Genomic DNA, 25,417 nt, shown 5'->3' with positions numbered 1-25,417 from the left:
TCGTGATCCGCCCGTCTCGGCCTCCCAAAGTGCGGGGATTACAGGCTTGAGCCACCGCGCCCGGCCTTCTGCCTCTATTTTCAACATTGTATGCTGCTGCCATTTGCTCTGTTCCAGCCTGAAACCTGGGCGTGATCCAGCACTTTTTCCTCTCCTTGACCCCTCCTGTCACCTTTTCTAATCAGTGGCCAAGTTTGACATATTTTTACTCCTCACCTCCACTGCTACTGAAACAGGAGGTACAAAGACATTATTTAGGCAGATAGTGAGGGGAATAGAGTGCTTGGCAGAGCTTCCCTTCCAGCAAAAAGCAGCCCAACAAATTATCTTTTTCTAACAAAGAACAGCCTGAAAATGAAGCCGCAAATGTAGTTAAGCAAGCTGGAAGCTTGCACGGGGGAATGCTGGCAGCTGTGCCAATAGAAAAGGGCTACCTGGGGGCTGGGCATGTCCAACATGGTGGGTCCATCTTCCCTCTTCTGTCACCACGTGTGCAGTAATAGAGAAATGGGTAACATGGCACAGCTCAGGCAGAGAACCCGCCTGCATAATATAAGATTAGGGAGGGGGCGACCAGAATTTCGCACCCTATGCAAACGGCACACCTGGTCTAAGCAGTTTTTCACGCCCTGTGCAAATGGCACGCCTGGTCTGACTAGTCTTTCATGTCCTATGTAAATCAGACACCACCTCCTCACCAGCTCATCTATAAAACCCTCTGCGTTTTGCCATGGACCGGCGATCCATTTCTCTGTGACCCCTCGCTGCAGCAGAGAGCTTTTCTTTTTCTTTCGCCTGTTAAACTTCCGCTCTTAACCTCACTCTTTGTGAGTCCACATCCTTGTTCTCCACGGCTGTGAGATCACAAACCTCAGGTGATACTCCAGACAATGAGGCCGTTTCATTCCTGCTTTGCTCCTGCCTCCAGTCTCATTCCCCTCAAATTCACCCTCCACGTTACCAACAGAGCAATTTCTGAATTACAGATCCTCTCACACTTAGCCCTTTAACGGCTCCCTATTCTCACAGCACAGCAATTAAGGCCGTTCCTCATCTGTTCATTTCATACACTAGGAACTTCCACTAAAGACTGAAGTCACTAAATGCACTTTCTGATGTCAATTTTAATAGCCTCCTCCTGCTTTCATCATTTGATGTTAGAAATAACGTTACCCGTTTGACTCTGCTTTCTTCTGCATGTTGTGTTTTCTCTGCCTCAATGCGTCTTGTGTACTCTGTTGTCTTTTTAAAATATTCAACTTACTTAAATAGAGACAGGGGTCTCACTATGTTGCCCAGGTTGGTCTCGAACTCCTGGGCTCAAGTGATCCCCTCAGCTCAACCTCCCAAAGTGGTGAGCTTACAGGCACGAGCCACCACTCCTGGCTCTATTGTCTTTTTTTGAATAGTTCTTTCTCCTCCCATGCCATCCCCTCTATTCCTTTCTATCCTGAAAAGCCCTCTTCTTTGAACCTTCTCCTGGCTGGTGCATGGTTAATTATGTCCCCCTCTGTATTATTTCAGAACATTGTATAAGCCTATAATATCACATATGTTATCCTATGTTATAAGTATTTGTCATGTTTTCACTCTAGATTTATACTAGATTTATCTTAAATACTCTTATAATTGCTTGCATATAGAAAGTGCTTAAAGAATATTTGTTGAATTCACCTGAATTAGGATTTGTCTACAAGCCTCCTTGCTTTTAATAAACAATTTTCTAATTTGTCAAACAGTTTAAATGCGTTTTGAAGAGAACATACTTTAAAAATAACATTTTAAATGTGACAAAGTAACATGTTTATTTTAGACTATACAGAACATATTGAAAAGACCTACCAAGAAAAGAAAAATGATTTTTAAATCTACGATCTGGATACTGTTAGTCCAGACTGCACTGTTTTGTAAGCCCCCTGCCGTTTCACAGACCTTGGTCAGAGCAAAACATTCCATGGGGGTTCCACCGTGAGAAACGTCCTGTCCCACCACCTGACCACAAGGCACAGGAACGTCCCTATCATACCCTGCCAGGAAAAGGCCCAACTGAAGGAACATCTTTGTCAAGCAGCAAGCCATGCCACCCAGACCCTTCCCGCCCATACCTATAAGTACCCCAGCCTGTAAGCGGTGGTGGGCTCTGGTGTTAAGCTGGTCCCCCACCTCAGTAGGTTGCTCTGGCAATGAACTTTTGTTGCTGTCGAGCTACCAACTCTCCCTCTGTCTTTTTGTAACCCTCGCCTTCCCTTCAAAAACTAACAGATATGTTACCATTTTGATATACGTCCTTTCAGTTTTATCTGTGCACTCATATGTGCATTCATATATGAGGATTAACCTGGCATTTATTATATAAAAATCACTTGGTTGCTTTTCTTTAACATTTTTGTTTTGAAATGACTAGATTCACAGGGAGTCGCAAAAGTAGTAGAGCGTCCCTTGGATGCTTTTCCTGGCTTCCCCTAACAGTGCTATCTTACAGAACAGCAGGACACCATCAAAACCAGGGCATGGGCATTGGTTGACTATTGTTAGACTACAGACCTTATGCAGTTTTTGCAGTGTTTGCATGTACTCCTTTGTGTGTGTGTGTTCTATGCAAGATGGTCTCATGTGCAGTATCTTGTAAACACTTGCACCAGTGTCCTTGCCAAAGAACTGTTTCATCACTGGGAGGAACTCACCTGTGCTACCTCTTTTTAGTCATATCCTCGTACCTTGTCCCTGTCTCCTGGCAACCACCAATCTGTTCTCCATCTCTATAGTTTTGTTAGTTGGAGTGGAACAGGAATTAAAAGAAATTAGAGAATATGTAAGTGAAAACTCAGCTGTATGTAAGAAAACCCAATTCCCCTTGAGGAAGAGAAAGAGCTGGAGTCTTTAACAATTAACTGCCTGTTTTTCTGTGACTGGTGAGCCTTCTTTCTCCCTTTGCCAGGCATTATGAAGACCCGTTTCTCTAGCTGTGCAGCTGCAAGGTCACTAGACAGATAAACTCAAGTCGCAAAACATGTTTTTCCTTGGAAAGTAAGAAATAATGTAATCCAAGTCTCAACTGAATAATTGTCTTTGTTTCTTGATTCTGTAATATGCTTCCCCCTGCACAGATCTCCCCCCGCCCCACAAAATGCTTAAAAGGTAACTTGACTCTTCGTTCGGGGCTCAGTCCTTTGGATGTTAATCCAGCTGGACCGGTGAACCTAAATAATAAATATCCTCCTCAACTCCTCGGTCTCTCTGATTCCTAAATTATCCCACAACAGGAGAATGTTTTATACATGGAATCTTATAAGTGTAAAACCTTTTAGAAGATTGGCTTTTTTCACAAGAGAAAGTTTTTTTCTTTCTTCAACAAAAGCCAAAACCCAATCTTCAACAAAAGATTGGCTTTTTTCACCAAGTTTCATGCTCTGACAAAACTTCCAAGTTGTTGCCTGTATCAATAATTCCTTGCTTTTTATTCCTGGGTAGTATTCTCTTATATGGATATGGTAGAATTTGTTGAGTCTTTCACCATTGAAAGATATTTGGGTGGTTTCCAGTTTGAGGCTATTTTGAATAAAACTTTTAAGAACATTCACGTACAGGTTTTTGTGAACCTGTTTTCATTCTTCCAGTTAAATCCTGAAGAGTGAAATTGCTGAGTCACATAGGACGTGTACCTTTGGTTTTATAAGAAACTGCCCAACTCTTTTCCAGAGTGGCTATACCTTGTTCAAGTGACGCCAGTGATGTGTGGGTTGTCTGGTTTCTAAGCAATCTTGCCGGCATTTGGTGTCATCATTGACCTTATCCATTCTAACAGACATAGTGATACTTCATTGTTTTAATTTGCATTTCTCTAATGGTTACTGATGCTGATCATATTCACTTGTGCTTCTTTGCTGTTCATGTTCTTTCTTTGACAAAATGTCTTTTCATGTCTTTTGCCCACTTTTTCATAGGAATTTTTTTTTTCAAAAAGTGATGAATTTTCAAGGTTCTTCATAGATTCTACATACAAGTCCTTTGTCCACTATATGGTTTGTGCTATATGTTTTCACTCAGCCTGTAGCATGTCTTTTTGTCCTCTTAATAAGATCCTTCACAGAGCAAAAGTCCTAAATATTGAGGAAGTTCATTTTATCAGTATTTTCTTCTATGAATTGTTATTTTAGTGTCATGTCTGACAACTTAGTCTTGAATATTTCTTCTACGGTTTCTTCTAAAAGTTTCATAGTGTTAAACACTTTTTATTTAAATCTGCGCTCCATTTCAATTAATGTTTATGTAAAATAGGAGCTTTAGGTTGAGGTTCAATTTTTTGCGTATGAAAGTTGAGTTGTTTCAGTAGCATTTGTTGAAAGATTGTCCTTTCTCTATTGAGTTGTCTTTGCAGCTTTGTTAGAAATCAATTTTCCATGTCTGTGCGGATCTATTCCTGGACACAGTCTGTCCCATTGATCTTTGTGTCTATCCCTTTGCTGGAATCACACTGTCTTGACTACTTTAGAATTGGAGCAGAACTTTAAAATTGTGTAGCATCACTTTTCCAATGTCATTCTTTTTTCTACCTTTTATTCTTTGCATTTTTTAAAAATCAGATCACCTGATATACAACATATCCTTTGGTGGGATTTTGATGGAGATGTATTAAAAGTATAGATCAATTTGGGAAGAATTGAAATCTTTACTATATTGAGTATTTCAATCCATGAATCCATATATTTCTTCATTGATTCAGGTCTTCTATGATTTTGTTTACAGGATTTTGTACATTTTCAGCATACAGATCTTATAGAGACTTAATCATTTCATTTTTTTTCAGAGGTAGTACAAATGCAATTATTTTAAAATGTCGATTTTCTGTTAGTTATTGTTAGTATATGCAAATTAAATTGAGTTTTGTATTTTGAACTTGTGTTACTTCTGGAGTGTGTGTGTGTGTGTGTGTTTGTGTGTGTGTTTATGTAGTCCTTGGAATACACCATAACCAAGTGGGTTTTTCCTGGGAATGCAAGACTGCTTCAATACTTGAAGATCAATCAATGTAATCTGCCATAGTAATAATCTAACAAGAAAATCAACATGATCACATCAATTGATATAGAAAACAATTTTACAGAATTCAACATATTTTCCTATTATAGATTTTCTGCAAACTAAGAATAGAAGCAAGCTTCTTAACCTGATGTGTGGCACCTTCAAAAAGCCTACAGTAAACATCTTACTTAGTGATGAAAAACTTATTGCCTTCTCCATAAGATTGAGAATGAGGCAAGGATGTTTACTCTCATCACTCCTATTCAACATGGTATTGGAAGTCCTAGCCAAAACAATAAGGCACGAAAATGACATAAAATAAAAGTAGTAAGATTAGAAAGAAAGAAATTGTATTCACAAACAAGGTGATTTCTTTTTCTTTTTCTTCTTCTTCTTTTTTTTTTTTTTTTTGAGACAGGTTCTTTCTCTGTCACCCAGGCTTAAGTGCGATCATGGCTCATTGTATCCTGAAACTCCTGGGCACACACAAACAATCCTCCTGCCTCAGCCTCCCAAGTAGCTAGGACTACAGGTGCATGCTGCCAAGCCCAGATAATTTTTTTTTTTTATTTTTTAGAGAGACAGGTAGTCTCATTCTGGTTTCAGCTCTGGAAGGGGTGAAGAACAACTCCCCAGAGCCTGTCCCATCCGTTGTGGATGACATACTGAGGGCTCAGGAAGATGCTCCCTCTCAACCCGTCCTGGTTTCCAGGCTGAGCCACCTGAGCAGCTGCTTCGGAAAGCCTCTTGTGCCACAGCCATGCTTAGGAAAAGGCATATCTTCCATTCTGTTCACCAAGAAACACCAAGAAACAACTGAATACAAAGAATAAAAAATACCCTGCCACACTGGCAGGGCAGGAGGGTGAAAATTGCACCCTTTCCAAAGGTAGTGACTATAAAAGGACAACCGGGGCCAGCACCAAAGTCCACCTACAGAAGGTGGGTCTGTCTCAATCCCAGCTGCCAGTCACTGTGAACCTTTAGAACTGGGGCTGAAGCTTCTTCCAGTTGCTTGCCCAGATGTCAGTGAGACCACTCCACAGCAGATAAGGGGAGCTGTGTGTCAGGGAAGTCCCAGCCATTGGGACAAGCTGCACCCCAGGCAGATGTTTCTACTCTTGTGCAAAGAACAGAGCAATCCATTCAAGTTCACAGAGGCAGTGACACTTGAAAATGTCAGGGTCAACTTGCAGGGCAGAAGTTAGCAGGGATGTCTCCCTGGGGTAGTGGGAGAGCCCAGCAGAATTTAGGAGAAGGGAGGGGCGATATCGGGGCAATCCTCTGAGTCCCTCTTTCCTCTTCAGGCAATGTTCAGGAAGACCCTGCAATCTCTCTGCAGGCTCATGGGAGCTCCCAGAAGTGAGACAACGCACAGATCCAGGCCTGCTTTGAAGTCAGTGGGATGAGGCCCTTGGAAGTCAGTGTATTGGGTTCCCAGGGCTCACATAAAAACATGCCACACCTGACTGGTTTTAAACAATGGGAGTTTATTCCATCAGTTGCGAAGGCTAGAAATGCAAAGTCAAGGTAGTGGCAGGACGAGTTCCTGCTAGAGGCTGTGAGGCAGATCAACTCCATGACTCACTCTTGGCTTCTGCTGGTTTCTGTCAACTGTCCACATCCCGTGCCTTGTAGACACTTCACTCTAAGCTCTGCCTCCATTTTCACAGGCACATTCTTTTGTGTGTGTGTGTGTGTGTGTGTGTGTGTGTGTGTGTGTGTGTCTGTGTTCTCTTAAGGACAGGAATCATTAGACTAGGTGGGGCCCACTCTAATCCACTGTGAGCTCCTCTTCCTTTGGTAACATCTGCAAAGACCCTATTTCCAAACAAGGTCATATTCCATGTTCTAGGACTGTCTTCTGAGAGATGTCTCCCCCAGGATTGGTTCAAGTGGAAGGATGCCCTTTGATCTGCAAAGCCAGCCAGAAAACCAGGATAGGGGCAGGACAAGGGGATGCTAGCCTGTGATGGCTCCCACCCAGGTGCGGGTGTGAGGAGCAGTGCCTGTGGGCTGGGACACGCCAACTTGCTCCCATCACCTCATCTGAGATGGATTGTACAGTGTATGTCCAGGACCCATCCTGGCACACTCTGCCTTTGCAGTGCTGTCTCTGCACTTTGGAAATTTGCTGAGCCCACTGTGTGGGGTGGTCTGAGGCAGGCCACAGTTGTTTCTCAACCATCCCTGAGTGCCTGACCAGTATCCCTCGGGGGTGACGACTGGCCACATCTGGAGTGTGAGGGGTGTGTTTACCTAGTGAGTAAGGACGCAAGCAAAGGATGTGCTGGCCTATCCTCTGCATAAGCAATGCCTTTGCTCCAACGGAATGGGCAACGTTGGATTAGGCCTAAGGAGGCAGATTTGATCTCGGAAGATACATTCGAGTCTATGTTGTGTGTGTTTGTTTTTGTTTCCTTGAATTAACATGGAGTCCATTTCAACTTTCACTTAGTCTGCTTCTTTCTCTTCCCCCACTTCTTTCTCTCTCTCTCTCTGGATATGGAAGAATTCTAACTCTGTATTCCATAATGTCTAAACATTCTAATTTAGAGTTGACAGCAATATAGCAAATTATTCAAGTTGTTGTCAAAAAAACCCCTGCGTTTTCTAGGATTAAAACTGTGAATAAAGTACTGGAAGGAAAAACAAGTCATAGACTCAGTTGCAAAATGACAACATTTAATGGGATGACAAGGAAATAAAACCTGATAAGAAGCCAGAGCAGATTGCAGACTGTTCAGGATGCCAGATGGTTCATGAAATTTTTCCAGGTTTGATACAGAAGAATCAGTTGTTAAAAGAAATGCTTTTCCACCTGGGATTTAAAACATTGTTTAAACAATAAACACATGTTTGTATGTATATATAAATATTTAGATATAAAAACATGCATATATAGGCACATAGACATGTATCATACATATACATGCATATGTACAAATATATGTGCCTAAATTTTTACTGACCTGTCAACTTACAAAACAAAAATGAGAGATTTATAAAAGGTACATATATAGCTGTGAATTCTGTAAAGCTATTTTTAAAGAAATTAATACAATCTTAACGACTATCAGAATACTCATGTAGTACACAGTTACACAACTCTAATGAAGTACCAAACACTTGTCTTTCTTCAACCATTGTCCTATCTTATTTAGGTTTTCATTTTCTTATTAGATGTGTTTTCAATGGTTTATGATGTAATAAAATTTCTTTACCTCTTCCAGGAATTGCTTTGTCTCACTTGGAAACTGAACTACTGTCGATGTTGTAAAAAGCAAGGGCATATTCTTCTGAAAAAATAAAGGGAACATGTATTTTTATTAAGTAGATGATATAAGCACATTCAATCTAATCTTTCCAATAATTTTGAAATAGAGACAATTACTTTCCCATTTTATACATCCAGAAATATGCTAATAATATTTAAGACACTTGATGAAATACATTCTATTAGTAAATGTCAGAGACAGAATTCAAATATTCGACAAACTTCACACAGCATTCAACAAATAGCACCAACCTTCCAGGGAACAGTTGTATGGTCTCTACGACATCTTAGTAATCGTTTTAGAAATGAATCTATCAAATTTTTAAAATAGCATTTCAGAATGTTCCCTACTCCCCTTTTTAAGTCAAAGTCCTTAGAGGTAGCTTGGAACGGTCAGTCTTAGCATGAACAACAATGACAACAACAAAAAGACCTGGAAGCTTCATGTGGCTTGTATTTCAAGTTCAAGTGGAGCCCTGACAGATTATATTGAAAGGATTCTGGTGTTGAAAAACTCTGGTAACTGGAAAATGGGTTCAGTCAGAAGATGCATCATGGAAGAAAGAAACCAGTATACAAAGTAATGCCATCTATTGCTTACTCTGTGAAGACAGAGGTTGATTTTGGGAAGTTTAGTAGCTCGGGAATGTTAGATATAAATACCATGTTCAATAGCCTTAGGGCATGGCTGTTGCTTGCCTACCTTTTTCATAATAATCGTAGACCATGACCGGGGCTGGCTGAATGTTGAACACAAGGTTGCTCTGCTCAACAGAAAAAGTGAAACTGTGGGTTGTACCAAAAACCTGTAATGACACAAATTATAATTACATTGTAGCAAGTCTGAGAAAAGATAATCACTGAGAAAATTATCCCCAGAAGTTTATGATCTACGTAATTAAATAGATCTAGGGTATGATTCACTTACATATTGGCAAAATAAGGAGTTGTTAACCTTAAATCATATAAAATTTTCAGTTCCTTTGCTTACATTGAGGTGAGAGGAATTTAGCTGGAAGTCTTAGAGGAATGTAGGCATTTATGTGAGTGGTAATGATACACATAGAAAAGACGTCTCTAAACTGCAAGCCACAGTTTGGCTTTTCCTGAGAAAAATAAAAATAGAACTATCCTATGATCCAGCAATCCCATTTCTGGGTATGCATCCAAAGAAAATGAGATTAATATCTTGAAGAGACAGCCGCAGTCCCATGCTCATTCTTTCATTATGATAGCCAACAAAAGGAATCAACCTAAATGTTCGAAACAGATGAATAGATAATGAAACTGAAGCATATATATATATATATACAAATTATTCAGCCTTAAATAAAAAGAATTTCTGCCATTTGCAACAACATTGAAAACTTGGAGGAAACTATATGGAGTGAAATAAACCAGAAACACACAGAAAACACTGCAGGATCTCACCTGTAAGTTAAATCTAAAGTTGAATTCATAGGTGCAGAGAGTAGAATGGTAGTTATCAGGAATGGGAAAATGGGGAGATGCTGGTCAAAGGATAGAAAGCTTCAGCTGTGCAGAATGAATACATTCTACAAATCTCAGATACAGCAGTAGCCTACAGTTGACAATGCTATACTGTATATATAATATTCCCGAAGGGAGTAGATCTTAAGTACTTCATCATGAAAAAAGAAGAGGTAACTGTGTGAAGAGAGGGATGTTTTAGTCAGCTATTTCACATATAGTCACGCTAGATAACAATCAGCTCACTATATCAAAACATCACACCACACACCTTCAATACACAATTGTAATTTAAAAAATTATGGCAAACTTTGTCAGAGTTTAGTCAAATTATAAAATAATTACACATCTACTCTGTGACCAGACTGTGTTTGATAGGGAGAGGAAAGCTATCTAGTCACGTAGCCAGGGCATATATGAAATAGCCTTAGAACTAGCAAGGAGAAGATGATCAGTGGGATAGAACACTGGTCATCCTTAATGTCGCTTAGTTTTTTACTTTTACAAATCCTATCATCTCTATAAGAAGCGGAAGCATCCAATCGTCCTTGGAAGGAAAAAAGAAAACTTTAAAGAAAAAAATTATTGCTAAACTTACATTTTCCAAATAGAAAAGAACATGGCCGTTCTTGACTTCAGTCTTCATCACTTGGCCCTTGTTTTCAAGCTTTGAAGAAATTGTTAGGGAAGGATAGAGAATAGATATTAGAACAAATGACAGCACCACTGCAGTACTGAATGTCCATGCTTTTCCATGTCAGGTTCTGTTTTATGGAACATTCCTTGGTGCCATGATGTTTTCATAAGCACAGGTAGCAACTAAAGAAAAATATATGATGAACCATGGGAAATACTGACTGCTAATTTGTATGAATTAAATACACCAGCTCTCCAGTGTTAGCGTAAAAATATAAAGGTGAATGTTGAAGAAGAATTGTATAGTTTTGTTTTGCTAAACAACTGCTAAAAAAGTATTTATTTTATCTTTATACTCTATGGAGCTGTCTTTGTGCTGACAGATTAGGCTTCTTTTATTTACCTCTTCAATGGATGACATGGCTGGAGTAAATCCTGATAGCATTTTGACGTCTGTAACCACAATACTGGATTTATTGTGAATTCCAGTATATCTGAAAATTTTAAGAAAACACTAGTTTAGATATCAATTTTAAAAAGTGACTTATCTCATAATGAGAGTGCCAGGTGGATAAATACTAATTGGCTAGATGTCTGGTAAAAGCCGAAGAGAAAATTGGAAGAAAGTAATTTTCAAGCATCTGTGAATAGGCATGATCAGAATGATAATGAAAGAGATGACACATAGCAACAGAAATTGGAGCAAATAATGAATTATCTGACATGAAATCTCCCCCAAATCCTGGTCTTAAGCTTACCTGCAGTCTCAAAGTTTGAACTGATAAACAAAACTTCTAAATCTATATTACATATACTTAGGTTAGTGTTAGATTTGCTCAACACTTAGAGGACATCTTTGCTTACAAGGTGGTATATAAGCAGAATTATAGAGTAGACATGTCTCCAAGAGATCTTCTAGCTCAGTTTCCTGCTTCTGGATAAGACTATTGGGGTATGAAGTTAAGAGTTCCATAGTTCATCAGGGCATGGTTGCTCACGCCTGTAATCCCAGCACTTTTGGAGGCCAAGGTGGGTGGATCACTTGAGGGTCAGAGTTCAAGACCAGCCTGGGCAACATGACAAAACCCTGACTCTACTAAAAATAGAAAAATTAGCCAGATGTGGTGGCACATGCCAGTAATCGCAGCTACTTGAGAGGCTGAGCCATAAGAATCCCTTGAACCCAGGAGGTAGAAGTTGCAGTGAGCTGAGATTGTGCCACTGCACTGCAGCCTGAGTGACAAAGTGAGACGCTGTCTCAAAAAAAAAAAAAAAAAAAAAAAGAGTTCCCCAACTCATTGAGTTCTTAGCCCTGGAGCTCAAGAGATTTTTATTTAGAAATTCTAAAGAATATCTGCCAAACTAATTTTACTCAATGTTTTCCATATATTAACTAAGGCTAACATCCTTTAGCATCTATAAATCATGCTTGAAATCAAGAGGATCATTTTGTTTTTCTATTCTGAAAAGTAAACATCTAAAATTTTACTCTTTACAGTTATAAAATAAACATTTGTGGGCTTGCTACTATATGATCATGCATGCTTGTCTTGAGAAAGAAATATAGAATCTCTGTTTTTCAAAACTAGGAGTACTTCCATACAACAGAATAGAAAGTGTCATTGGAATATCAGTGCAGTGAAAGCTTTCAAATCACGCTCACATAGACTGCATGTTATACTTGCCTCATTTTAGCTCTGATTTGACTGAAGATGTACTAAATTGTGGTGTCCGGACAGAGGGCTAAAAAGTGACTGTGCTGTAGAATTGTCACCACCAACATGAGAACTCATCATATTACCATGATTTATATTTTGTGATTTCACTACTGCTCAAACTTTTTAAATATTTTACCATCTTGCCCACATGGGAGTTACTATCAAGATATGACACTTACTTGAGGGTCACTGTGAGGTCAAAAATAGTCTGGAAGATATCCGAAGAGTTCTTTACTATTTCCAAGGAAAGAGAAAATCCAGATGCCTTCTTAGGTAGGAGAACATTGTACTTAAGGGTGGCCTAGAAAGGATAGCAAATTATAAGAAAACTCATCCTGTATTAAGAATTATACAGGCTGACTACAGTCAGTAGTAATGTAATTTTACGTTTTAAGATAACTAAGAGTATACTTCCATCATTTCTAACACAAAGGATAAATGCTTGAGGTGATGCATACCCCACTTGCCCTGATGTGATTCTTACACATTGTATGCCTGTATCACGTACCCCGTAAATATTTACACCTACTATGCACCCACAAAAATTAAAAATAAAACATTTTTAAAAAGAAAGAACCTATTGCTTATTTCTATTATTAATGTAGTTTACATCTTTATCATCAGGGAATCGGGTTAAATTCTTTAGTTTTCAGAATAATGTAATTTAAGGAAGATAGAATACTTTCTAATAGCAATAGTCCTCAAGAAACTTCGACAACTGAGTACCTTTTCATAAAATAACTTGCATTTTCGGCTATTGATAGTGTAAATACACAAAACGGTCAGATAACACTTCACACAGAACTGAACAGACAGTCTGACTCTTTTACTGGCAACCACTCATCACCCTCTCAGACAGATTTCTGTTACCTGGATAAATGTACAGCCGTGTCCTTCCACATCTACTGTGTATTCTCCAGGTGCCTTTGTTAGTTCTGAACGTTGGACCAGTAGGCGGTTATCACTGTTAACCTGGAAAATCTCACTGGGTCCTTCACGGCTAAAGGTAACGGTGTTTTGATCCTTAGAGAAGGTTAACTTCATGTAACGGGTTATGGCAAGAAGACAAACCGGAGTTTCCTGCACAGAACAGCACAAGCAATGATCCAAGCTCAGTTATGATACAATATTGGTCATCATTTGACCACGGACTTCGTATCAATCCTTAGAAGTGTTCCTAAAACAGGTCAGCAAAACACCAAGAAGCAATATCCTGAATGGTAGGAAAATATACTTGCTTGTGCAAATTGTTTCCACTTAAATTAGTTTCCTTCAACAAATCTTAATTGTGTTTTTACTTTCTAAAAATTTTTCATAAAAGATAGTCTCTTTGGTTAAAAATGGTGTCAAAGCTTTTCTAAAAGTTAAGGCATTACATAAGTCAGCGGCCCCTGTGGCTGCCATGGATAATTCTTTTTTTTTCTGCTCCTCTTCAAAGAAGGGAGGTCAGAATCAGGAAAAGATCTTCGGAAATGCATTCGTATATGGTTTGACTCAGAAACTAAAACCAAATACAAAGAGAAATGCAGATTTTTCTCGTGGAAATAAAACTGTTTTTTTTTTTTTTTTTCATTTTCAATTTGTTTCCAAGTAAGGAAAAACATGTCATTGTTTCTCATACCCCCCATTTCTCCTGTTTTCCTTCTTTTCATTTGCTTTTCCCAGTGTATAGCCCACAGAACTACAGAGAAAACTTTCTTTTTGGTCCATATATAATTTGAATATAGTATCATCATGTGTCTAATGTACCACCAAGAGTGGTGCTTATGACAAAAATATCCTTTAGACTTATTCTGTGTTTGCTGTGTGAATGAAGATACAAATGGTGATAAATTCCTGGAATAGGGGGCCTCATTTCATTCGCTTCTACTTAGAGGCTTCCTAGTAGAGTGCCTGATACACAATAACCGGCCAACAAATAATTGTTGAGGAAATAAAATAGGATCAATAATATCCACGATTCTTCTTCTCAGAAAGGATTTGCTGTGATATCTTTACTATTAATATCTCACTCATCATAGAGTTACAGCTTCTGCACTAAACATACTGCTATTAATATCAGGCCGGCCGGGCGCGGTGGCTCACGCCTGTAATCCCAGCACTTTGGGAGGCCGAGGCGGGCGGATCACAAGGTCAGGAGATCGAGACCACGGTGAAACCTCGTCTCTACTAAAAATACAAAAAATTAGCCGGGCGCGGTTGTGGGCGCCTGTAGTCCCAGCTACTCGGGAGGCTGAGGCAGGAGAATGGCGGGAACCCGGGAGGCGGAGCTTGCAGTGAGCTGAGATCCGGCCACTGCACTCCAGCCTGGGCGACAGAGCGAGACTCCGTCTCAAAAAAAAAAAAAAAAAAAAATCAGGCCTACGTGAATCACCTGGGTAGAAGAAAAGCCTCCATGGGAATCCATCTGTTGGGCAAGCCACTGCACAATCTTGCTGGCATAGGTGAGGTCAGGAATTTTCCGGGAAATGACAGCCAACAGCACATAGCAAGTCTTCTCAGTCTCAGCAGAAGGTGCCCAGGGAATAAAGGATGGAAATTCTTCTGTCTTGGGTTTCCTTTCTCCTTCCCAGTAGATGACATTATCTGAGAAAAAGGAAGAATTTTCACATAGTCTGTATAAAAGTCATGGGTTACACATAAAGAAGGATGCAAATTCCATTCCCAACCTCTGTTTGTGCTGAATTGCTCCCCTCAAATGTATATGTTGAAACCCCAACTCTGAGTACCTCAAAATGTGGCTGTATTTGGAGATAAGACTTTTTAAAGAAGTGACTAAGTTAAAATGAAGCTTATGGGCCACAGTCCAATCTGACTGGTGCCCTTATGAGAAGAAAAATTTTGGACACACAAAAGGGAGAACAGGGCTGTGCACACACAAAAAATCTTGTGAAGATGAAGGGAGAATGTGGTCACCTGCAGGTGAAGAACCCACACTTCCAACACCTTGAACTTAGACTTCTAGCCTCCAGAAGCGTGAGAAAGTAAACTTTTGTTGCTGAAGTCATCCAGTATGTGGTATTTGATGACAGCTATAGCAAATTACTACAGCCTTAAATAGCAACTTTCTAAGTAGCAGGTGATTAAGCTTCCCCAGTAGTTATGATAGTCTATGGCTTGGTCACCAGGCTTGACTCTCCTCACATCACTCATTTGAGAGGAAGCTAGCATAAAGCAAAAGAGAAAAGTCTAGAATAGGCAGTGTTCTTGAAAGGTATAAAGGCCACTGATAAATTCCATAAGAGAAATAGAAACACACTGGCGAAGAGGGAGCTCCTATGTGACTGCTTAGAACGCTTCCTCACTGTGCTCCAAGATCACTCCCACTAGCAACAATGAATAATAACGCTTACTTATTTTTGTGGCAGATTGATCCAGGGTCTGGAGTAAAGATTCCACTTTCTGCTCTTCTCCAGCTAAGGCAAAAGTGTAAGCTAGAATTGCATGATTGTAGCCATTAGTGACACCACTGTCCAATGCCTCTTCAAGGCAAAAGAGTGCGCTTCGTAGAGCAGGAAACTGTTGGTCAGGAAGTAGAATCATATATTGTAAACTGATAACCGAACATTCCATGAGCTTGCTGAACATTTAAACTAATCATTGTTTATAATATATATAATATATCCTCAAAGTATATTTTATATACAAATCCATTTATATATACACATATATTTTATCCTTCAAAAATATCATTAAAATAAATTCATAATATCATTATTAGTACCTAAGCAATAATTTTTTTTTTTTTTTGAGATAGGGTCTGGCTCTGTTACCCAGTCTGGAGTGCAGTGGCATGATCTCAGCTCACTGCAACCTCCACCTCCCAGGTTCAAGCAATTCTCCTGCCTCCGTCCCCCAAGTAGCTGGGATCACAGGCATGCACCACCAAGCCCAGCTAATTTTTGTATTTTTAGTAGAGACAGGGTTTCACCATGTTGGCCAGGCTGGTCTTGAACTTCTGACCTCAGGTAATCCACCTGCCTCAGCCTCCCAAAGTGCTTGGATTATAGACATGAACCACCATGTCTGGCCCAATAAAATTTAGTAAGAAAATGGCAGTTTTTATATCTGATCAGTGATATTTTAGTTATGAATGTCTTCTATGTGGCAAAGCATCCAAATTTATCATAGGCCCAAGAGTTTTTTTTTTTTTTCTAACGCCTAAAATAGAGGCTTACATTTCTGAAGATAATTTTCAAGGTATACTAATGACCCTGACAATTCCTAGCATCTTAGTTCAGGAATAGATTTTGGAAATGTAACCTATGGACTGGGAGGTGGCGAGGGTGAGCCACACTGGAGTTGAAAATGTTTACTCACTGTTGAGAGAGAAACAGAATACTAGGCTATGGCTTTACTTAGAGCAGAGGTTCTCAAACTGAAATTCATGGCTGAACTTCAGGAGAGATGTGAATGCCTGCAATTGTGTGAATAAGTCGTTTTTGTGTGCATATGTGTATTCTCCCTAGAGAGAAACTCAATCCTGTTTTTCAAAGCTGTCTATGAATAAAAAACAGTTTGAACAGCATGAATTTAAAGGGTGGTAATAAACTAAATGTTATCTCGGGGTTTCATCCAGTCTTAGAATCTCAAGTGACTCTGACTCTACAGTCTATGTAATGTGCATTCAGCTGACTGAAATCAGAAGATGATGGGGATCCATACAGTGAAATTGAGCCCGGCTTCAAAGAACATCCCAACAACATATGCAGTGAGTGAAATGTCCTCTTCATCTCCACCCTGAAAACAAAGGAAAAATGAGTCATTCGGGGCAGCAGAGCACAAAATAACAAGTATTCTTTTGAAGTAAAACTAGGTAGGTTAAAAATACTGGAACAAATACCATTATTCATAAAAACACCCGAACATGTGTAGTTTTTAAATTAGATGGTTAATAGTCATACTATCTGAGCAAGAATCATTCAGATTCTACGCAATAATTAAATCATAATTATTAAGTTGTTATTATTATAACAATTAATTTCACGTGTATTAAATAACATATAAAACGGTATTTATGCAGCCTGGTGTTAAGCATGCATTTTAAGGAATTCACAGGACTCTATTTGTCTCCACTCGGTATAAATCTGAAGAAAGTCAACAAAGAATTTCTAATGAGGTGAAGCAGAAAGTTGCTGTGAAGATTCCTGGAAAAGCACACTAGAAGGTCACGTCTCAGATTGTTACAGTGTAAAATGAGAAACTCATTTTAAATCATGTGGTTTGCAAACTAACTGTGCATAAAAGTCCCCTGGGGTACTTAAATCAACCAGCATCTACACAGAGACTCTGATTCAAAAAACTCGGAAAAAAGACAGCGAAATGCATTTTAATGGGCGCTCTAGTGATTCTGATGGAAATGGCATTCAGAATGGCATTTGGGATCTACTGATCTTGTACAAGCTTTCCGTTTTATCTATTTAAGCAAAGAGCAACCCCTCCCTTCTTCAGAAACCAAGTGTTTAAGACGCAAATAACAGCATATGGCAGGCAATAACATGAGGCACGAGGACTCACAGTACATGTAAATTATAGCGAGTGGTATCACCATTCCTCTGCAGTGTAAGCTTTTATTTTTCCCTTGCATTTTTATTTCTCTCAACTCATAACACACCCACCCACTCACCCCCCCACACACACAGATATTTAATTAATGAGAAAATACTGGGGAAGATCAGACAAACTGAAGCAGTAATCAGCAATGATTCACCAGTAATGAATCCAATAAGAAGAAAGATGGGATGTGAAGATGTTTTGGAAGAGAACGTGGGAAAGTTTTTGATTTTTCTACCGAGGAGCAAGAGCTCTTCTCCATCAGGGCCCCCTGTTGTAAGGAATAAGTTTGGAATAAATTAAAAATACCACAAAACAATTTGAATACAATTTGCATGCAAATTACATATCATCGAGTGTCTGTTTTCATTCATATTTTGATACGGATTAGATATGCATTCTGTGTTTCAAGAACAGGAGTGATGATTAAGAGGAAGGATGCTGAAGAAAAGCTCAGCGTATTTCAGGGGCCATTGGAGCACGCTAAAATGCCATGATAGGAGATTTTGAGCATCCAGAGGGAAAAATAGGACAGGAAAGGAGACAGAAGATGGGCTGGAGGTGGACAACTATCTGCAAAGAAAGGAAGTTGGAAGGGAGGGATTTACCTAAATATGGACAGGAAAACGGTTGGATTCTGCCAAGGATATAATTCACCTCATTTGTACTTTGGCCCTGGGGCAAGCTTGGCCTTTGAATGTTTCCTTGAGAGGATCTTAGAAAAACTTGCTTCATTGAAACAATGTGAACTACTAGATACTCTCCCCGGAACTTTCTTGCCGTCCATGGGCAGGAATAAACTTTCCTTCCTCATATACTCACAGCCCCCTCCCTTTATACATTGACTGTCTCCAAATTTATGAAAGTTTCTTTTCTAGGTTCCCTTTCTCTCTCCTCCCTTCTATTGCTAGTTTACTTTCTGAAGAGGACTGAGACCCGGGAAGGACGAGAGGCTGAGTAAAGCAGACAAGAGACTCAGAAGGAGTCACATCCAGGCTGTGGTTAAACATGCACGCAGCTGGAATGGTGCTGCTGACCAACCCACCACAGGCCCAGGACTGCGGTGGCTCAGAAGGCTTCATATTCACAGGAAGATTATTCATATTCCAGATCAGGAAAGCCAGAGGCAGGGCAAGGCAGGCAACGCCGAGGAGCAAGGAAAGCCTGGTGCTGCTCCTCTCTCACCTCCCAGGCATGGTTGAAAAGCTGGCCATCATTCTTAAAGCAGCCGTTCGTTTTCTGCTGGCTTGAAAGCCAGATTAAGGTCTGTTTTTGAACATTTTCATCAATGAATACATAATTTTTCATTCTCTCCAATGTCTTAAAAGTAAGAGCACTGAGCCTGTAGTACAAATCACCAAAGCAAAAGTTAGATAAAGAGGAAATGGCGATGTTAGCAATTCCACATGTTCATCACCATCGTTCTCTTTGGGTAAGGGATGCATTCAACTCATCTGCTGTAAACCATCTTTATTGATAGTGGCTCTTTCCTTTGGGTCAGGAAAATGTTATGACTAGCAATAAGTGGAAATTAGAGTAGGTGATTTTCAGCGTGTTTGCACCCAAAGGTCTTGCTGTAAGCCCATTAGATTACCTATACATGGAGGGAGAACTGATGTAATTAGGCATTTTGGGTTCTTCTAATTTCACTTTCCTGAATCTACAGGGGACTCTGAGAAACACAGAGTAAGACACGCCCTCTTCAGTGGAGGTAGCCAGCTGTGCCTGTGTACAGGCTGTCATGAGAGGATCAGACTGCTGAGTAAATCATCACGAGACTGAAGGTATATTGTTGTATTAGAATTGGAATCACTAAATCTTTAGTTTTATCTGTTTCTCCTCTGTAAATTGACTTTGAAACCCACTTTGCTTCTAAATCCCCACTGAACTCTATCCTCCTTCACCTCTTTGCAAGCCCTCCTCAGGTAATTTCTATATTATATAAAATAAAATTTTTAAGTCTCACCATATGCTTCCTTTCTGATTCTGCTGCCAAAACACACTATATGAACCGTCAGAGTTCTTGAAAGATAACTGCCTTTGATAACCTAAAATAGAACATTGTAGGAAATTATTTTTTAACCTAAGAAAGTCAGAAGAGAAAGAATAGTGCAGTGCAAGCCCGAGGTTTTGGTGTTAGACAGACACAAATCACTAGGATGATCATTTCCATTTGAACTTCTGAAACTCAGTTTCTGTATTCATAAGGGAGAAAACATAACTCTTACTTTATAGGATTTTGATGACAAGCTAATACAGATGGATATGTCTGGCTCAGTAATTGCCTCATCATTGGTACCTACTAATTATTCAGTATATTTCACCTAAGGTCCTTTTACTTCAGTGTTATCTTTCTGAGAAGAAAAACTAAAGAAGACTATTTTATGCTCTTGGACTTTTCCTTAACCTCACATTTTACAACACTGGCCCTCTTTCTGTATACAAAACCAATCACTTCATTGCAACAGACCACAGCTGAGCAAACAAATACAGACGTTGATAGATGAACCACTGGCAACAACTCTTAACAAAAACAACGGCAATCACAACAACGAACAAGGTAGCTTGCAAAATACCAGGCATTAAAAAAAATTAAGTGCATAGCTTAAAACTCTGCAGCTGCAAATGATGAAGCTAGCTGACCACACAGATTTTGAAGTCAAACAGAAAACAGAGCTAGGACTGAGAGTTCAGGTTCACTTTTCTTTCACCAGACTATTGCATAAACACAGCTTATGACATCTTTGTATGAGTAACAATTGATTTCAACCATTATGGGCAGAAATTACTTAAATCTTCTCACCGTTAGACAAGAGAAAGAAAGCCTTAGATTGAACTTCCTCTGTCAGTTGCTCAGTAGATTTCAGGTAGTCAAGAACGTAAGTATCAGATGCCAGCAGGGCCACATTCTGCTCTCCACTTCCATAGGGCGTTTGCAGAACAACCAGATTCTGCATGGCAAGTCCTAGAATATCTCCTAAAAACAGGAAAAGCGGAAAGCTGTATAGTTTATAGTTGCCATCTCAGCATTAATAACAACAGACAAAAGAGGCCTAGTGGAATAGGTAACATTTAAAATTGAGTCTAAATGGTGGAAACAAAGACAGTTTTATGAAGCAATTTGAAAGAGGAGATAGCCATGAAGGGTGAAGTTAAAGTGCTATGAAAAATATTTCTGAAAATCTCATTACCAGAGAGAGGAGGAAGTTAGGAGAATGTGTTTGCTTGTTTGCTAGGTTTTTTTTTTCTTTTTTAAATACACCAATCCTATGAATTACAAAGTGTAATCCATCCCTTCCAAGAGATGTTCATGTTAATAACAGACAAAGAAGCTTGCCTTTTGTAGCAACAACAAAAAATTCTCCTTGTACTGAGAAAACTCCCAACATCATTAACAGGCAAAGTTAATTCTGATTCTCCAAGAGGTGAATTTCATATTTCAGATTAATGATTATAAAGAACCTCTTGCTTTCTGAACGCTAGTTACCATCTACACAAGCTAGGGTTTCCTGAGAATATAGGTCTGGAAACGGTACTGTAACCCCTTCAGATCCCATCAGGAAGCATAGAGGGTGATCTGAACAATAATTCCCTCCAATTGATAGCTTAGGAAAATCTCTCTATTCTGTTATTTTAAGGATTTTTTTAAGACCACCTCAACCAAGATTTTCAAATCATTGTGAAACAAAACATTTAATCAACTTACCCACAACAGTGAAAAAGCCCCTGGCTGAACCTTCTACTACATCGTTTGGCAAGTCCAAAACTCCCTGCTTGGAGGCTTTGGCACCTGGAATGAGAATATTGATTTAAAAAATGTGATGACTTCTTTATATCAGCAGATTTGGGGGATACACGTGTTGGAAATAAGATTCCATTACTTATTTTTATTTTACAAGTTGTTTATTAGAGGAGATGAAATTGGAGTTCTGACCTAGTTTAGGATAACAGCACATTCAGAAAATGGCATATAAATCTGTGCATTAGATCGTGGCCCCCATTCTTCACTGGTTTAGTGCCTGAACTATTTATGTATGGAAAAAAATGTAAAAACGACACTGACTGTAACACATAAAACAACACACGCAAAAGGTAAAGCTTGAAGGCTCTGATGAGTGAGTATAATCAGATCAGCATCAATCAGGTAAAATAATACCCCTCATGGCCATAAAACCAGAGACTGAGGGGCAGGGGCAGTGATGTATCTACGGGTTATTTTATCCTAAGAGTACAAAAGCAAAGATTATATTACGTGCTATTGGGCCTCAATCCTGATGTCCCATTGTCCAATATTGTGTGGCAACCATATCATAAGAGGAGCTAAGAATACACATGATGAAAAACAAAAATAGGTCGGGGCAGACTAAAGTCAAAAAGTGAAGTAAAAACCACTTTCTGAAGATGCTTCTCGATGGCTAAAATTACATCATGAAGATAAAGCACGAAACACGAGAATCCTCCATGAGATATTTAAAGTGAAATCACAGGGCACATGGACTCATGTGGAAGGAGACGACATAAACTGATTCTTCTGGTGAATTTTATTTAGGACTAATTTGACTTCCTAAAAGATCCTCTTACCTTCTGTACAGATAAGGAAACTCTGGGTCCTTTCCTTTTCAATACCTTCAGGCTGTCAAAGAGTAACACAAACAAGCACAGAAGAATGAGTCTAAGTCCTCTGTCTATGAAGGAAAAGTGATTAAGCACCAGCTCACTTAAGTATGGCTGGTGCAAGTTTATCCCTGAGAGAAGATCCAACTCATGGTCCCCTTCTGTTCATATCTGGAAGGCATGGGACGTCACCAGCACCCATTTTAGCCTCTGCGTTCTGTAGCTTGGACAGGCATAACCTTGATGTCATTGTGGGACATGCTCAGCTCCTCTGATCCTATATAGCATCTCCAGTAAACAACTAAAAGTGCTTTGTGGAACAGGGATGTGCCAAGCGGCAAATCAAGAGTGTTCCTCTGACAAGTGCTGAGTCTTATTGAGGATGACGGGAACTGCATGGGAGTGTAGGACAAGCAGATTTGTCTCTTGAATATGAGAATCGGAAAAATAGAAGGAAGAGAAATAGGTGTACAGGAAACATCTTGACTCAGAAACAAACAAAAAATTGTCAAGTCTGTTTCAAGTGTTAAGCTTTACTATCCTGGATGAGGTATTAATTAAGGAAAGGATGAACTTTATGCTGTTTTAATTCATTTAAAATGGCATGTCTTGTGTCAAAAGTAAATGTTGTCAACTAAGTCTCTTCAAGGAGAATGTCTTTTAAGACAGAGCCTCTTAGATGTCTGTTTCTTTTCAGGAAAAGCTTGAGAGTTTGCATATCCATACCTCTACCAAGAAGCTTTTGACCACAGTGTCTTTCCAGTTTAGCTTTTGCTGCTCCATTCCTTCATTTGGACAAGCACTGCTTTGTTTGGACTCAGCAACTACAGTGATATTCACTTTACCTGGAAGACATTCCAAAATATAAATTAAATTGATCATTGGTCCCTTCTATAATGAGAAATGACTAGAGTCTGTGAACCATGTCTTGAATTGGATGAACCAAATTCTATCGTTAATTTGATGCTTAGAACAAAATAACTTGTTTCTTCTCCTTCCTCGATACTATGTGGTATCTTCCATTTCACCTGTTCCTTGATTTTCATGATTCCTTATATTAAGTAAATGATAAATTTACTTAATTAAAACTTAAGAAATTTTAGGAAAAGTAACATTCTACAAAGTCATCTGAGTCAATTCCTTGATATTGATTGTTTATAAAGATTACTTATGACAATATAGGCAAATAATGTCAGCTGATTAGGGCTCCTAACTTTTCCCAAGATCAAACAAAAATAGTAAAATATGATATAGTAGACAGGCACTGGGATTGAAATACTGTCCTAGCAAGGAATTCATTGTCTTTAAACTTCCCAATTTCACATTACATAATTAGAGCTGATCTCCAGTTTCAGTTTCCTTGCTTGTAAAAATTAGAGGATTGAAAACAATCATTCTTTAAAGTTATTATTATTTACATGACTATACATCAATATATACAACCAATATATTGTTCTTATTTTTTGGTGTGTTTGATTTGTTTCTCTGTCTCAGAAAGCTTGTTATTTCACTCTTAACACTGTGTCTTCAACTTAATGTCATAAAACTATACAAGTTGGTACAGAATTCTACCTCAATTGCCAAGGTAAGATTTTGAAGATCTTGTGCGGTAGAAATATTGAGAAACTTCAAATCTAATAGAAAAATAGTCTGAGAACAGCATCACAACTGAACTAAAATAATCTCATCGATGTATTATTTGCTGTTAAAATAATACAACGAATATAGGACATTAAATAAAGAAAATTTGAATGACTATTTTTTAAAAGTAGTGATTAAAAGTATCACACATATCACATCTAGCATTCCTTGTTTACTAGAGTTTTAAACTTTTTCCATTCCATGTATTTTCAATGTTTCAATAGGAGACAAGTTTATTTTTCCATCTTGCAGATAGCATAGGCACTAAATATTCTCAGTTTTTGATCTCATTCCAATCATTTGGTGATTTTGGTATCCCCGTGGCACATGTAGTAAATGTACAAACCTGACAATTACCTAATTGATCATTGTGATGGAGCAGCAAGTTTTGTGAAGGTGGCCTGGGTTCATGATGGTAGGCCAAGGAGCCAGTGAGAAGTCAAAGAATTAAGGTGGCATCAATGACAACATGGCCTTTATTTGGGATATGGCGTATTCCAAACATATAGTCCATGATAGGTCATGCAAGTTAGCATTTATACTGTATTTTAATTGCATTATGCTCTTGTAAAAATGAATGGTGGTTTTGCGCTACACAACATTAACAACCAGAAATTAGATTACTATAGATTAGAATTTCTAGTGGAGAATTTACAACAAGAATTTTAAAAATGTAGGCCGGGCACGGTGGCTCAAGCCTGTAATCCCAGCACTTTGGGAGGCTGAGACGGGCGGATCACGAGGTCAGGAGATCGAGACCATCCTGGCTAACACGGTGAAACCCCGTCTCTACTAAAAGATACAAAAAACTAGCTGGGCAAGGTGGCGGGCACCTGTAGTGCCAGCTACACGGGAGGCTGAGGCAGGAGAAGGGCTAAACCCGGGAGGCGGAGCTCGCAGTGAGCTGAGATCCGGCCACTGCACTCCAGCCTGGTCGACAGAGCCAGACTCTGTCTCAAAAAAAAAAAAAAAAAGAATTTTAAAAATGTAAAAGAGAAAATCATGTTTGTATAGACAATTTAAGGAAAATAAATGGATACAATTAATATGGGCTGGTTTTCCATGAGCGACTGGTGTAGACAGATAGCTGCTTACCCAATTTCTTAGGTATAATAGTCCAGACATTTGTTTTCCTCCCTCCAGTTTGGATAATCTCACTGCCATTGATTTTCAGGGTGTTAATATTTGCTTCATAATTCTGAGACTCCTCCACTCGAACAGAAATCTACGAAAACAATCATGGCAATGAGGATGGCACTGGAACACACATCACTATGAAACGCCGTGCGCAATACACTGTTTAAACCGTCACTGTGAATGAAAGCAATTATATTTGTTTGAAGAATATGGACCTAAGTCTCATACCCTTATAGTAGCATTTTGCATTTGAGAATAAAGAGAATATGGAACTATTAAGAAATATTTTAGCTTTGTTAAATTTTTGCCTCCAGATCAAAGAGAACAA

The 25,417-nt window shown here is 39.0% G+C and overlaps 1 protein-coding gene across 1 annotated transcript in view; it reads right to left on the bottom strand.

Moving 5' to 3' along the window:
* Positions 1 to 7,690: 7,690 nt before the first annotated feature.
* Positions 7,691 to 25,417, bottom strand: part of LOC112634991 (ovostatin homolog 2-like) — a 46,152-nt gene continuing 28,425 nt past the window's right edge. Inside the window, 17 exon segments of the mRNA XM_025402870.1 lie at positions 7,691 to 7,843; positions 8,247 to 8,321; positions 9,003 to 9,105; positions 10,389 to 10,457; positions 10,830 to 10,920; positions 12,324 to 12,445; positions 13,015 to 13,224; positions 14,519 to 14,730; positions 15,498 to 15,663; positions 16,810 to 16,884; positions 18,883 to 19,039; positions 19,664 to 19,745; positions 20,501 to 20,674; positions 21,404 to 21,487; positions 22,279 to 22,330; positions 23,038 to 23,156; positions 25,048 to 25,177. Coding sequence (XP_025258655.1) covers positions 8,269 to 8,321; positions 9,003 to 9,105; positions 10,389 to 10,457; positions 10,830 to 10,920; positions 12,324 to 12,445; positions 13,015 to 13,224; positions 14,519 to 14,730; positions 15,498 to 15,663; positions 16,810 to 16,884; positions 18,883 to 19,039; positions 19,664 to 19,745; positions 20,501 to 20,674; positions 21,404 to 21,487; positions 22,279 to 22,330; positions 23,038 to 23,156; positions 25,048 to 25,177 — 1,899 coding nt within the window. The 3' untranslated portion in view covers positions 7,691 to 7,843; positions 8,247 to 8,268.

This window comes from Theropithecus gelada, chromosome 11 (assembly GCF_003255815.1).
Source record: "Theropithecus gelada isolate Dixy chromosome 11, Tgel_1.0, whole genome shotgun sequence".
NCBI lineage: Eukaryota > Metazoa > Chordata > Mammalia > Primates > Cercopithecidae > Theropithecus > Theropithecus gelada.
Note: the sequence above shows the minus strand (reverse complement) of the source record. Positions and strands in the feature narration are given on the sequence as shown.